This window comes from Trachemys scripta, chromosome 4, assembly GCF_013100865.1.
Source record: "Trachemys scripta elegans isolate TJP31775 chromosome 4, CAS_Tse_1.0, whole genome shotgun sequence".
NCBI classification, from domain to species: Eukaryota; Metazoa; Chordata; order Testudines; family Emydidae; genus Trachemys; species Trachemys scripta.
Window position 1 is genome coordinate 107,161,802 of NC_048301.1, and position 15,972 is coordinate 107,177,773.

Below are 15,972 nucleotides of genomic sequence, written 5' to 3' on the forward strand. Positions count from 1 at the left end.
CATGTTGACCTCAGTCCTCTCGACTTCATTCTGTATTTCTTTCTGGACAGTTTATGTACTGTCCGCTCACATACTGCTTCTGGCTTGTATGCTGAACTAATGGTTCACAAGATCAGATTTTAGTAGACTTTTATATCTGAATTAGAAGTGTTTGGCATCAGCCAGCATTTCTTTTTGTTTAATCATAACCTCCGTACTCTTGAATGTTTGTTTATAAGCACTGTTAGCTAATTATAATCCCTTGATGGGGCTGAATCTACATCTGGAAAGATACAGTTAAAAGATGAGATCCTGGGCTGGGGATGCTTTTGCTAAAAATAACTTATCACTATTAGGTCTCATCTCATTTTAACACTGAAGTGTAAGTTCTGACCTTTTCTTTTTTCAAGTGGGTGGTGAGGAGAGGCTTTTAGGGAAAGGAAATGTAGTAGCTGTCTTACTTTTAACTCTTAGTTGCATGCTGTAGCAAGTACGTTAGTATATACAAAGAATAAGCATTGACTCGGAAACATAAAAGAAATCTACATGTTTTGAAAAGCTATGAGGTTATTGGCCAATCCTAACTGAGCAGACCAAATATAATTTCATTCCCCTGATTATATTAATGTTGGAAAAATTGTCTTACTTTTGTATATTTCCTACATAATATTTAAAGTGTTCATGTGTATATGTGAGAGGCAAGGTGGGTGAGATAATATATTTTATTGGATCAAACCCTGTTAGTGAGAGAGACAAGCTTTCGGGCCACACAGAGCTCTTCTTCTTCAGATCAGGAGAGCCCTGTGTGGCTCGAAAGCTTGCCTTTCTCATCAACAAAAGTTGATCCAATAAAATATATTATTTCACCCACCTTGTCTCTCTCTAATATCCTGGTACCAACACTGCTACACAACACTGCATACGTGTATATATGACACTCTTGCACTACCAAATGAAATTCAATTGGCTGAATCGGGGTAGGCATAGGGCTTAATAGTTTGCTTGTAGATGACAAGGCTAGCTCAAACAACTAATCAACCAGAGATTGTGGTCCTGTTTGAGGCATAATAAGATAATTGGGTTGTGTTTAGCTATTAAAGATGACCCTTTCTTGTTCCTTAGAATTCTTTCCTCACTACAGAATTTGTTTTTAAATCTACAACTTTCCTTGCCTTCCCCTCTCCTGCTCAATAAATTACTATATTAAGATGAATTGATAACCAGCTGTAAACAGATTTAAGTGTGTTCAGACAGGGTTTGCACTCGATTAGCTAAATATAAAATGTAAGACCATGTAAAGTCCTATATCTCTTGTGCTACAACTCTTGTACATACAAGGGTGTCAGGTAGCTTCTCATAAGAGATGCACCAGACCTCAGGTAGCAACTCACATGGGCCTTTGTCATGAAAAGTCATCTACTTTGTAAAACCACTTTGCTTCCCTCCATGCTTTCCCTTCGGGGAGTTAGACATTTGCAAAAGGGGATTTAAGAAGCTCATATGAAATTGCAACTAACATCTCTGCAAGTGTTTGAAAATAGTTTACATATCTAGGAGCTGAAATGTGAAGAAAGGTTCAGTGGCTTTTTTTCTCAGATCACTTGTGCCAATGACTTGTTTGTGCCTTTCCTGGGGATTTCATACTGAGGGTATAGTCATTACATATCTTGTCAAAAGGGGGTGAAAACCCTCTCTCCTTGATTTCTAGCTTATGTGCCTAATGCCAAGAGAGAAACTTTTACCAGATCAGAGTTGTTGATTGCCATCACTCTGATTTACCTCTCCAGCATGCTGTTTGTATTGCTTGTTACTTAATACACCTGGTCAAGGGACCTAAATATTTAATTTGAAGGAACAGCCTTATTTTAAAGATGTTTAGTGGTTATTTACCACAATCCTCCCCCCTAAAAATGAATGTGTGTTGAACACTGTTGTGTAAATCCTACCTGCACACGGAAATCTCTTAAAAGGCATAATTGATGAATGAACAAATCTGATATATAAATAAAACTTAAACCTTTTTTTGCAGATCAGACCAATTTAATGTGGATATTTTGTGTTGGTGTATTTTAAACTACACTTGTGTTAGTACCCAAAAGGATGAGAACTACGGCAAGAATTTACAATGAATTCATGTGTAAAGATATTGCAGTAGTTGTAAGTATCTCGTAATAATGACGAGAACTGAAGTCACTCAAGGTTATCATACCCATGCGGGAAAGATTCATAAGTGAATATATAATAGGAGAATTTGGTGGTCTTTCCTTATGTGTTATAAAACCAAGATGTCTTGTAATAGGAGCAAAGGAAAGCTGTGGACCCTGGTGGGAATGTTAGTGGGGGATTAACAAAAGCCTTGTAGCTATGGAGTTAAGCTGGGTTTGTGTTTCCAATGCCAATGACATGTTGATTTTATGCATACTGAGAATGTGTGGGGTTTTTTAAACACAGAAGCAATAGGAAATACTTTAACCTGCTTAAAGTCTATATTTCCGTCAGGGCTACTTGTCTAAGTCAATAGCTTTTCTAAGCATAATCTTGTCTCTCTCTTCCCCTTGTTAACTTTTTGTCTGTCTTGTCAATATGTAAAGCTCTAGGCTTGAAGCTGTCCTTCCTTTCTTGCCTTCCCAAAGCTCCAGAATCTCTCCCTTACACAAATAAGTTGGTAACATGTGTGCAGAATACCTCCTGCACACATCCTGTTTGCTGTTTTCTTGTCTACAACAGTTCTGTTAAAAATGTAACTGGAGGAAGTCTCATTCTTGCAGCCAACATACTTGTTCAATGCTGGAATAGAAATGCACATGTTCACGTGTTGCTTATGAGTTTAGGAAAATTCTCTTGCCTGTTGCTGGTGTTTGATTTTTTTTTTAGCTTGTTTTGAAATATTTTTCCAGGATATATAATTTTGTTTCAGTTAGCATGTGATCTTGGGGGTTGCTTCAGCATACGTGGTAAGAATAAAACAGTCTGACAGTGGTTTGAATATTCACTCTTATTATGAAACTGCATAACCGCAGGTAAGTGCAGAGAAAAAGTGTCTAGGACAGGAAACTTAAATTTTACCCTACATATGACTCTTTATGTATTTTATACGTGCAGTTGGCTGAGGTGAGCAAGTCTGCAAAATCCAGCTTAGCTGCACTACTCCGTATAGATATATACAACTTTTAATGACTAAACATTTGAGCTGCCTGTTGCTGATGACTCTCTTGCTGGAAGTGACAGTTTCTGATGGTAATAGTATAGCTAGCATCCATTGTCAGATTGTTAAACCGGTTTCCAATTAAAAGAAAAACTTTGTTTAATATATGACCAAATATTAAAGTTTTAAAAGTGGGCACTTTTTGGAAAGTGATAGTGAAATGGCTGTATTTTACATAAGCTCTGTACAGCACCATTCTAAGATTTAGGCTTTGTAAACTGATTAGTATTTTTGGACTGGAGCAGCAATTTGCATGGTATTTCAGTCTTTTTTTTATCTTAAATTAGATTAGCATTCTGTTTTTAATGTGTGCAACAAATTGTTCTGCTGCTAAGTGAATAAAGCAAGGCACCTAAACTCTGCAATATTAGACTCCTAGACTATACTAACATGATCATCTAGTCTGGCAGCATCACCATGTCTGCTTTGCTCTGTCACCACCTATGAGGATATCCAGCAAAAGTCCCTACTTCTAGTTGTCTCCACTTGCTGGTCTTTCTCTTGATATTTAGACATCTGGCTGGTAAACTGAGAATATGGTGTGTATTGGGCCCAGGAATTGATTCCCTTTGTCCAGATGGAAGGCTCTAGGATCAGATGCAGTGTGACTGGGCGGATGTAAAAAAGAGCAGACCTGGTGCACAAAACATATTTTTTTTTTTTTTTTTTGGCCCATTGATTGATTGATGCGGCTTTTATATGTGCAGTGAAATCTTGTTAAGAATACCTGATTCTAGAAGAACAATGGTAAAGAACCCCTCTCCATCACAGATCTCTCCTTTGTGCACCATATGGTGGTAGTCCACTGGTCACGTGACCTGGGAAAGTGAAACTGGGATGTGCAGTATTTAACAGTATCCCCTGCCTTATGTTCCCAGAAGTCTTGCTATGTGGCTGTGTGAGTCTTAACTCACAAAACAAGCCCACTCCCTACTGTAAGGTAAGGGGAAGATCTTTTCTTAAACTTATAGAAATAGAAACTGTTAATTTATTCCCTTCCTCCTGGTGTGCTGCAACATATTGTACAGCAGCGGTTTTCAAACTGTGGGTCAGGATCCCATTTTAATGGGGTCGCCAGGGCTGGTGCTGGACTTGCTGGGGCTTCGGGCTGAAGACAAAACCTGAGGGCTTTAGCCCTGGTTGGCAGGGTTCAGGTTAAAGGCCCCCACCTGGGGCTGAAGCCCTGGAGCTTTGGCTTTGCCCTCCCCCCCGCTCAGTGTATGGGGCTTGGGCTTGGTCCTCCACCTGCCTGGGGCGGCAGGACTCGGTCAGGCTCAGGCTCGGTCCCCCCTCCTGGGGTCGTGTAGTACTTTTTATTGTCAGAAGGGGGTCACAGTGCAATAAAGTTTGAGAACCCCTGTTACAGTATGTAAGATCCATTCACAGAAGATGCCTGCAATTGCTGGGTGCAAATAAGTTCATTCAACCTGGCCTCCATTCTGAGAACTTTCTCTTCACCACTTCTAAACATTCTGGCGTTTGTTGCTTTATCTTTATTATTCCTATGCCACCAGGTTGAGAGGCAATGATTTGATACACTTGTTGCAGAACTAAGTGTACTGCGCTCAGCAACAGTGTTTCACAGCTCTCTAGTGTATTGTGAAATGCAGTCCTGTAGGTTTATCCTGAGGCAGCTGTTTTTGTTCTTTAAATGTTTCCGTTGGGGGTGGGGAGAGGGCAAATGGAGCTCGTAGCTCTAGAGTCAGATTAGACCAGGCAGGTGAGAGTTTTTTGCCTGGGAAGCCCACCAAGTTTTAACAGGACTAGACCAGTGGAGATAGAAGGTGGAAAGGGAGGATGAAGAGAAGTAAGACATTCTATTAAGACTTTCTTGTGGCACAAGAAACCTTCAGAATGTGGGTATCTGCATGTTGTTCTTACTACAGCCCTGTTTAAAGGAGTGTTTAATGCAGGGGTAGGCAACCTATGGCACGTGTGCCAAAGGGGGCACGCGAGCTGATTTTCAGTGGCACTCACAGTGCCCGGCTCCTGGCCACTGGTCCGGGGGGCTCTGCATTTTAATTTATTTTTAAATGAAGCTTCCTAAACATTTTAAAAACCTTATTTACTTTACAGACAACAGTAGTTTAGTTATATATTGTAGACTTATAGAAAGAGACCTTCTAAAAACATTAAAATGCGAAACCTTAAATGAGAGTGAATAAATGGTGTGCCCAGTCTTCACTTCTGAAAGGCTGCTGACCCCTAGTCTAAAGCTTGCTGCATCAGCACAGCTGGCTGGGCTGCTACAAAAGTGAGTGGGGACACCAGGCCTTGGTGGAGGGGTCAAAGCAGCTGTGTCCTTGTCCAGGAGAGAGAGAGAGGATGTATGGCTTATTGGATTACCTCTTGTCAGATCATGGCAATACATGCTTCCTAAATCCCTCAGCATAGGGAGGGAGAGGCATGTAATAAGGGATGGGTTATTTTAGGCAAACTGATTTAAACAGCCTTTTTTTTTTTTGGCTCCGTTTCTGATGGAAAAAATTGGAACATTTGTGTAGCAAATGGCAATTTTTATCTTCCAAATATTTTTACTTTTAGTGTATTGCTGCACTCTTTTTGTGGGCAAAAGTTGCATGCCAGATCAAAACTGGACAGAGGTCTTACAGTAGGTAAAGATTAGCTTTTTTTTTTTTTTTTTTTTTTTTACCTTGGGGGTAGGGGTTAAACATTGGCTTTAGTTGTCATTCTTATTCTCCTCTCCTTCTCTCCCCTATTATCTCCTTTCTTCAAACATACACTGGCTAACCATTGGACATAAAGAGGGAAAATAAGTCCAATTAAACTTATCAAGGTGTGACTTAAGGAAAACTCGTTTGCGAATGGAAATCTTTAGTGTTGGCTCTTCTTTAGTCTTAAAAAGCTGTGCAACTCCCAGAATTATTGAATTTATATTTGGGGGATTATATCTTTTAGGGTGGGGCTTGCAGCCCTGCGAGAACCTATTGTTGGTTCACCATTAACTCCAACAGACTCGCTTGCATCTGTATTTTTCCTGTGTGCCATTTGCTCAACATATGGAACAAATTGAACTTTCACCATTGCACCAAAATTGAAAGGAATTGAGTCTATTGCCTTGCAATGTAATGTAAAAAATCCAGCACCTGGGATTGTCTTGGTGCATGGACAGCGTTCTGCAATGTCCAGGTTAGAATCCCATTCCGCACTCTTGTTTCCTGGTCTGGCAGGAGCTGAGATTGCTACACAGGGAGTGAGTTCCTTCTCTTATGTGAGCTAGGTATAATGCCTCTTTCAGTTTCCTCCCTGTATTGGCTGTCTCTGGACAGTGGAAGAAAGACCATTGCAATTTGGGGCTCTGAGACATACGAGGGATGTGTGATTTTAGGGCTCCAACAAAGAGAATGCCACAAGGAGAAGCATTTGACTTGCACAGGATATGTAAAACAACCTCCCTATTCGCTGTGAAAGTGTAAGAACTAGTTTTATGCTGCATAGCTGCAAGTTCTATAGAACTCTGAATTAGCCATCCAGCTCTTTGCAGGTGATGCAACTATAAAACTGAGGAGAGTTGAAAGATGGTCAAATGGCATATAGAAGGCTGACTTATAACAGAGGCTTATAGTGAGTACTCGGCATACTTTGGAGTATTTTGTTAAAGAAAAGGCACTTTACAATTATTTCTTTAATAATTATTTTTATAATCGGTGATCTGCTCAGGTTTGAGTTCTTTGCAGAGATGCACCATACGTGGCAGTCTCACTTATTGCCTGGGAAGTGAGGCTCAAACTCCTGCAGCTCTAATTGCAAACTTTTGTTTTTCTCTCCACCACAGTGTAATTGGGAACATTTCACCATGGGAGTGAATTTGGCAAGAGGAGAGCCCTCTGCTTGCTGCCCGAGTAAAGCAAACAAACAAATAAGGAAAACAAAAGAAGCTCCCTGCCTGCCCTTCCTCCCTCACTCTCCCCTCCATTTGTTGCAATAAAGTGGCTGGCATCACTGTGCTATGTTGCAGGAAAGATAGAATGCCCTGTCTGGCATTCCACACAGATGGCCTGGAATCAGTCCACAGTGGGCAAGGGAGAAGATGCCACTCTGTCAGTCCTGCTGTCTTGATTATACAGAGCAAAGGCTAACTTAGAAAAGTATGGTGTCAATTGAATCTATTTCATGTTTCAAAAAAATACATTGCAGTTTTGTCTCTTGGGATATTATTAACTTCCCCTCCTAATTGTCTGAGAGAACCTGGGCTTATGCACCAGATAAATAGCAGTGGGCTTGTGTGTGTTGATGAAGGAAGAGCTCCCTCATGAAGTGCCTCATCAGAGTGCCAATACATTATCTGAGTAAAGGGCAGGCTACATGGTTTTAAAAGAGCCTCATGAAGAAAACCATTTTTCTGCCAATCACCTTTCTCCTCTCTAAACAGAAACAATTTGCCTCCACCTGTAAGGGCGATCAGGTGACAGCCCCTGCTCAGCAAATACCAGTGCTGTTCCGGGAGTGCTGATCAGACACTGAGGACAGCCAGTTGCTGTACTTCCAGAGTAATTGAATTGTGGTCATGAAAAATCTGATTTCCTCTGGTGTGATTAGTTAGTTCCACAGATACCATAAACCTAGGCTTTGGGTACCATCAGGCATTAATGTCTCCAGATCAAGCCCTAGCAAAATATACATAAACAGTGACTTTGAGAGTCAAGAACTCTAAATCAGTTTTAGGGTTGTGCATATTAAAAATAAGACATACTTCTGCAGGCAATCAGGCATTCCCAGATTAGGTGCTTGTCTGGGTTGCTTTTAAGTGAAGCCTTCCATACAGAACTGGGCTTGCAACTTCTGGCTGTGTGCTGAACAAGTCTATAGATAACATGAGAGTGGAAAGTTTCTCCTTTCCTGTAGCTTTTTATGTTTGTTCAGACACCATTAAGGAAGCAGAACACCCTACTTTTAATTGAAAGATGTGATAAGGATATTTTACATCTATCCAGCAGGCAAAGGCTGTGTTTAGAGTCATGTATTGTTGTCGTAGTTAAAGGGGAAGCTAATCTTTGTTAAGTGAAGTAGATTTTAAAAAGAACAGTGGTAGTGACCTAATGAGCTGATGCCACAACAGTCTTGGTGAGTAAATCTTTTAAAAATACTAGAACTTGACCCATAAAACCAATTGAAGTGACCTTTCTTTGTATGCATTGAGAATTTGTAAAATGTCCTCCATCCATACAAACACCTAAATAAAGTTATGGAGCTGGAGAACAGCTTCCAGTGTACACTTAATGACTAGGCAAGTTTGAAATTATGTGATCTTCCCACAAAGTCTATAAAGTCTTTTAAAAAACAGAACAATGATGCACTCTTCTCATAGGGAACAATGGCAGCTATAGAGTTATGCTACCTAGATGGTTGGATAAGGCCCCACAGCAGATAAGCACACTCAGCCTGGGCACCTTCATACGTACCCCTGTTGCAAAAGGGCTGCAACAAAGAAAGTGTTCCCTAATATCCACTCCACTCTTTTCCCCTAGCATGCAAAGCTGAACTGCAGTCCCACCTCCTGGTTCTTATAGATCAGCCTCTGGTGTTTGGGGGAGAAGGCGTGGTGGTGGCAGGCAGTGTGGTGTCATGGGTATGGAGGAACCTAGTCATATGTGTGGAGATGGAACTAGATGGGGCACAAGCATGTCTAACTTGGCTGAAGCCCCCGCAGAGCTTACTACTCCTGAGGGAATTCTGTGCCAAAAATATAAAAATTCTGCACACACTCTTAAAATTCTGCAAATTATTTGTCAATAAATAAATGTGGAGGCTCCAGCACGGCAGGAGGAAGCACAGGCCACTAGCTGCACGGAGGTGGGAGATGATCCTGCAGCCCGTGCTTTCCCCTCCCCCGGGACATGGACTCGGTGGTGAGCCTGCACCCGATCCTGACTCAGCACAAGTTCCGGTCCTGTTCCAGGAACACCCCAGTGCCCTGTCCCTCCGCACCAGGCGCATCTGGTGTGGGCAGGCAGGCTCAGCCCAGCAGAATGCAAGTGTAGAGGGGTCCAGATGTGGGTGAAAGGGTTTTGTGTGGTCTGGATGCAGGTGTCTCAGTGGGGGGTCTGAGTGCAGAGGGGATCTGGATGCACAAGGGCTTTTTGGGGGATTCCAGGTGCAGGGGCAGTGGGATTCTGCGGGGGGAGGGGGGGGTTCCAGGTGAAGATGGTTGGAGCATGGCAGGGTTGTCTGGGTGTGGGAGGATCAGTGGGGGGGTCTGGGTGTTTGGGGGAGTGGGGCATGGTGGAATGGTCCAGGTGCAGTGGGTGGGGCTTCTCTGGGTAGGGGTTTGGTGGGGGAGGGGTCTGGATGCAGGGGGTTGGGGTTTAGCGGGGGTGGATCAGGTGCAGGGATGATCTGGATATGGGGCTGAGGCTTGGTGGAGTGGGGATTCTGGATGTGGAGGGCTTGTGGGGAGTTCTGAGTATGTGTGTGTGTGGGGGGGTGAGTCTCCGTGGGGGGGTCTGGGTATGGGAAAAGGTCCTCATGCAAGGTGGTTGGGTGGACAGGACTCTCTCCCCCTACAGTGACTCTCTACCCCTGCTGCTGATGAGTGATGGGGGCAGGAAGCGGGAGGGTGCGGAGCTTCCTGCAACCGGAGAGGTTTCTGGGGGTAGCCCCAGCCTTGGCTGCTCCTTGCAGAGGAAGAAGTTGTCCCCTCCTTCCCTGCCAGCAGCCCAGCTGGGATTAACAGTTGAGCCCAGCGCAGTGTAGAAACCACCGAGAATGGCATCATAGGTGTAGTTTGATTGCTGTTTTTGGGAGGGGGTTTGTGCATGTGCCAGTTCCCCTGCCTGACTGGATCTCTACTGCTGCCTGGAGTCATACCTGGGCTGCCAGTGCTGGAGGGGATGGGCCTGCTTAATGGGGGAGCCCCCGCTACTGCTGAGCAGATGCCGTATGCTGGGCTCCCCCTTGACCCACCCCACCCCAGGCACTCACCATTGTACTGGAAACAGGATGGTGGCCATGCAGGGTGCCCAGCACTCATAGAAGGGGAAGATGATCGGCACTAGGACCCAGGAGGCCGCTGCAGAGGCAGCGAGTCAGAGCAGCCACCCTCCCTCACCCGGCAGGAGAGAAGCTGCTCTATGCCACCTCTTCCGCACCCTTCTCGGGCCCAGCTGGTGGGGAGAGGAGCCTAGGGAGCCAGAAACATGTCCGGGGGGGATCCAGCGGGGGAATGACTGAGCCCGCTCCCTCCCAGCAGACTGAACAGAACTAGTGTTGAGTAGCTCAGCACTCGCAGAAAAGAGTGGGGGCAGTGACACGTGACACTGCGTGCCCCCTCTCCTCTCTTTGGGAGGGAAATGCCTCCCTGCCCCCGAAAACCCATGGGTGTCCCACCATGGCAATTTACCTCTCTGCTGGCTGCTCTGGGCACCTGAAAGAACACGCCTGGCTGCTGGGGAAAGAAAGGGGAGAGGGGAAGCAGCTTCCCTTTGCTTCCCCACCAGAAAGTCATTTTTCTGCGGGGAAGCAAAGAAATCTGTAGGGGCATGAATTCTGCATGCGTGCAGTGGCACAGCATTTCCCCAGGAGTAAGAGTTTACACTTGGCCCTGCTCCAGATTTGTGAATGACATAAGTGATTGTACTGTTCCCCATTGATGGTTAAGGCCCCAATAGAATAAAGCACGGACCTACAGTTAAATATGTATTTAAGTGCTTTGCTCTAGTGGAGCATGGGAAGGTGGCAGAACACTTTGGGAGGAAGTAATCTTCCTCTGCCTACAATAACACATTCTGGTGATCGCAGATCTGAAACATTATGTTGATTCCTTGGACGGCTAAGTTTGAGTCAAGGTTGAGTGGAAATGATTATATGTTGTTGGGGCTTTCTCTGGGTAAAGACATGTGCATGTCAAATATTTTAGCATTGTTTTAGGAAATTTATTTTAGGTGCCACTTTGTTTCAAAGCAGAAATGTACCAAAAAAAGCCCCTAGCCCGGCAGTTATCTTAAAGCATTTGATTTTGCCATGCAATCCCCCATCTCCACCTTTGAATCTCTTAAATCCCTTTTGATATTGTTTTTATATACCTTCATGGGAGTAAGAGTCCTAAAAATGTCTTCTGTTCACAGAAACGTCTGTTCATATGCAGTGTTGTTGTAGCGATGTTGGTCTCAGGAGATTAGAGAGACAAGGTGGGTGAGGTAATATCTTTTATTGGACCAACTTCGGTTGGTGAGGGAGACAAGTTTTCAAGCTTACACAGAGTTCTTCAGGTCATCTTCTGACCTAATTCACCAGGCCACACTGCCTCCCTAGTCTAATAGATGCACAACACTGTCATATTCAGGATTACAGTCTTAATTTTGAGTATGGGCTGGGGAGCAGGGCAAGGGAGGAGTTATCTAACAGGACTTCTTAGCAAGTTCCTTTCTGACTGATGCTTGGAACAACATGGACTAGCTGTAGGATGTGGAAGGAACATCTTCTCTCCAATCCAAGGTAGGAAGTTTGCAGGGAAGAGCAAGTAAAAGGAAGGGTAAAAAGTAATTCTGAGAACTGGAGAACTTGAGAGACTGGTAGTCCGATACATAGCCTTTCACCTTGTTCACGGAAGTGAACTTAAAGCTACCACCATCAAATGGATGGGGAGAGTGTTCAGTTCGTAACAGAAAGATATCCAGGTAATAATCAACACCAAAACTGAAACCTTTGTTGGTATTCTCACCAGAGGGCCAGGGGGTGAATGACCTGGGAACTGAACTATGCTTCCATGGTGGCTCCTCCAGGTCAAGGCTACGATGTATTGCCAGCATGGTGGAGCAAAGATGCATTTCTGCCACTCATGCAGTGCCTGTTTTGTGGATTGAGAACTTCAGTTCTTAGCGCTACAAAGTCAACTACTGTCATCAGCCATTTAAAAATAAGCGAGGAAAATATTTAAATATTAAAATGTTTATCATTCTACTTCGGAACATCGTACATTATTCAATATTTTTTCCAAAGCACTTATGCACAATGATTATAGGACTTCTGCCTGGACACACCTTACAGAACAGACTATAGAGACAACCAGTCTGTGCAGTCAAGGAACATTGCTGCAGAGCTTTGCCAGCTTTCCCTGTATAGTGCTTTGACCCTGGAACACTGCAGTACTCTTTGGCAGTACTGATTAGAAAAAAAGAAAGGGGGGAAAAATAACCAGAATCTGAGAGAAGGAACAGAGCAGAGCTAAGAGGGTTCAGGCGATTACAGTTAACACAAGTCTTCTACCAAAATTTATAAAAGTTTGAAGTGAATCTACTGAAGTTTGATTGTATTAGGATGTAAGTGGGTTACTAAACAATTTATTTAATGTATGTGAGTAAATAAATGGAATAGAAATGGTGGGGCAGGATCACTTTTTGAAAAATTACTGAAATACTCAGCTATTGTTTACCCTTCTCAACCTAATCTTAAAATCCTGAGAGATAATTGATAGCAAAATAATTATTCCTTACATCACTGGTCAGGTATTAGACAGACAAGTTGGGTAAGGTAATATCTTTTATTGGACCAACTTCTGTTGGTGAGAGACCAGCTTTTGAGCTTACACAGAGCTCTTCTTCAGGTTTGGGGACTGTGTTTAGGGTGTTGCAGCTAAATTGTTTAGCATAAGTAGTTGACACACATTTCAAGGGACCTTTCAAGGTGAAGTGGCCCAAGTGTCCTGTTAACACATCTCCAGATGTATGTGGGGGGGGGGGGGGGGGGGCAGGAGAGGGAAGCAGTGATCAGATATATGAATCTGGTCCAAAGCCCACTGAAGGTAAAGGGAGCCTTTCCGTTGACTTCAGTGGGCTTTGGATTAGGCCATCTGAATTTGAAAAGCCAGTTTTATTTTGCATTGTAATAGCATTACCTACATGCTTCCTCAGCTCTCATTCCTGCATCTGTGCAGCCCTTCGTCTCAGAAGCTCTCTTGGAGATTGCATGTGTTCTAAAGTAACATACTGAATATAAATTAGTGCCCCAATTCTCTAGTTACCTGGCTAGCATAGTCAGGTACTTACGGCCAGCGTTGTGAGAGAGCACCCGTATACCTTATAACAGGAAGTGGTTTCCTTCAAAATAAGTCCACAAATATCTTCCATGATTAAAGACTTATTTTACCCAATTTATAATAAAAACCTTGATGGCAGTGTTACACTCAAATGTTTGTTTCTTCACTCTCACAGGTGTTTTTGTTTAAGAATACAGACCCATTTCTTTGGGGGAGAAAAAGAACTGGTTAGCCTTTCACAATAAAACTATGTTTAAAAGGTATGTCAAACTTTGGACCTAACCAACCCTCTGGAAAACCCATTCTGAAATGATCTCTGTACTGCCTGTGCATGAGCATGCACACATACAATGTGAGCATATCTGACACTCCATGCTGCACGCGTTGCCCTGTAGTGGCTGTAGCGTACAAAGAATTTAAGTCTAGTACTACTATGCAAGTCTGAGTTTTTGACAGGTTACCATGTGTATAAACCAGTACAGGCCATACGGGGGCTTGTATATCAAAGTATCATGTCCTAAATATAGTTAAGAAGAAACAATGTGGTAAAAATAAGGGGTTTTAAGAGCCATGTGGCAATCAAAAGGAAGCTCTCAGAAGTAATCAGCCTTATGCACTAATTTGTTGTTTTTCTTTTTACTGATAGTATATTTCTCTATTTTGTTGCATAAAGTTCCACTAGAAGGTAGACTACCACTAACTATCCAACAGGATCCCACAACGTATTAACTGAACACTCCTAACAAGAAAAAGTTAAGGGAAACCCTGGCTAGTGAGACTGCATCTATTTATGAGCAATCTCCCCTTTCACTTGACTTGGCAGGCAAAGGGACGCTGGATGGAAAGAGCTGCATGGCTTGTTAGAACAAGGATTGCTGCCCTAGCCCTATTCAAGTGATTAATGTGAATATTTTTTTAGTGGGGTGAAGTGGAAGGAGATATTAGGAACTAGACTCCAGATAATACCATTTTTGTAGTCATCCAACAGTGATTCTCTCCTGGTAATTACACTTATGGTTTTGGATCAAAAGATGTTATGGAATACATAACAGGAAGAACAATTAAGGCACTGGACAAGGACTTGAACATAAGAATGGCCATACTGGGTCAGACCGAAGGTCCATCTAGTTCAGTATCCTGTCTTCTGAAGAAGTGAGGTTCTTTCCCACGAAAACTTATGCTCCCAATACTTCTGTTAGTCTTAAAGGTGCCACAGGACCCTCTATTGTTGTCTTCTGACAGTGACCAATACCAGGTGCCCCAGAGGGAATGAACAGAACTGGAAATCATCAAGTGATCCATCCCGTCGCCCATTCCCAGCTTCTGGCAGTGAGACTTGAAGTCTATTCTTGGCTCTGCCACTGGCCTGCTGGGTGAACTTTGGCAATTCACTTCACCTCCCTGTGCCTTGGTTTCCCTGTCAGTAAAGTGGGGAACCTCCTTTGTAAAGTACTTTGAGAGTTGATGCAAACAGCTATATTAGAGCTAGGTGGTGGTCACTATTATTCATACTTCTAAGAATATCAGCTAGATAAGCAATTGATTGAATAAGAGTGCTTTGATATTAATGTGTGTGAGAAATAGCTAGACAGAGGAATGGACAGATGAGCTACCATTTTCAGAAGGTAACTATTACATTGGTTTACTCTTCAAAAACAGAGGGTACTGCAGGGTGCAGCACATTGCAGAGGTTGGGATAAATGATACCACAAGTGCAGAAGGAAGATTCACTACATCACCAGGGTGGAAATCAATGGTTGGTAGGCACAGCAAGAACTGTCAGCCAATTGATGGGTCCTTTGTGGCAGCCAGTCGGTTCTGTTTAACTAGAGCAACATTTGTCCATCAAACAAGACTTTCATCCAGCTTTGGACAGAATGGTGCTGTGGTGATGGCAAAGATATCTTTCAGTTTAAGATTGATTCACTGAAGCTTAACTGCAATCTGAAAACCTTCTTAGGCTCAAGGTATGTCTAGTTTTCTGGAAGAAATTTTGCATTTATCTGTTAATTCTGGAGAAGCATGAAGTCTTGGGGTGTGTGTGTATGTGTGTGTGTTAATAGATTGACTTGATTACTTTTCTTCCTTTCATCCTAGCCTGGTCATGACACTTCATCCTATTGACGTTGCAAAGCAGTTAGAACACTTTTTGGCTTGCTTCATGAACTAAGTTTATAAATATGCATGCACGGACCTGCACATCAGGAAAGAGCTGCAGGGTGATAAACTACCCTGCTTCTGTATTATTTGAGGGAAGAGCAGATGAGGAGATGAAGTGCATTTTTATGTAGCAGCAATCTTTTTCTAGCTTCAATAGGGAATAACAATCATTTAAGGGAAAGTTCAATGGAATGTGAGAGAGAGAGAGCTAAGGGAAGGCTTGTAAACCCAGATTCATTGTTCCAGAAGCCCAAAGGAGGAATTGTGTTTGTGATGTAAACTCAGTTGTCTGCCTCTATAAGGAATGTTGCAAATTAAATAGGAAGTGTATTTTAACAGGGGATGTTCTGAACAGCTTTTACTCTGTTTGGTTTAAGTAGCAATTCTTATGCTGGGGCACAGCCTTATTTGAAGAAACAATACTTCACACCGTAATGAAGAACCCAGGCACTTATTGTCTCCTATTTGCAGCCACGGTGTGATGTGAACTGGCTAGTGCCAGACCTGAATGCATACTGCAGTGGCAGCAGCAAATCTTTCGAAGTAAACTAAATGAAATGGTTAAGGAACAAATCACTTAAAGGAAGCAAGCTGAAATTTTTGTTTACAGATGTCTCCATCTGGGCTTCCTGAA

General features: G+C 43.0%; 1 protein-coding gene across 3 annotated transcripts in view; it reads left to right on the top strand.

Annotated features, from left to right (window-relative positions):
• MOB2 (MOB kinase activator 2) overlaps positions 1 to 15,972 on the top strand; it is a 166,629-nt gene that overhangs the window by 14,198 nt on the left and 136,459 nt on the right. Inside the window, exon 1 of one of the 3 annotated variants that reach the window (XM_034770310.1) lies at positions 13,413 to 13,438. The exons of the other annotated variants lie outside the window; for them this stretch is intronic. Coding sequence (XP_034626201.1) covers positions 13,428 to 13,438 — 11 coding nt within the window. The 5' untranslated portion in view covers positions 13,413 to 13,427. Of the gene's footprint in view, positions 1 to 13,412; positions 13,439 to 15,972 lie in introns of those variants that run through there. 3 annotated transcript variants of the gene reach the window in all.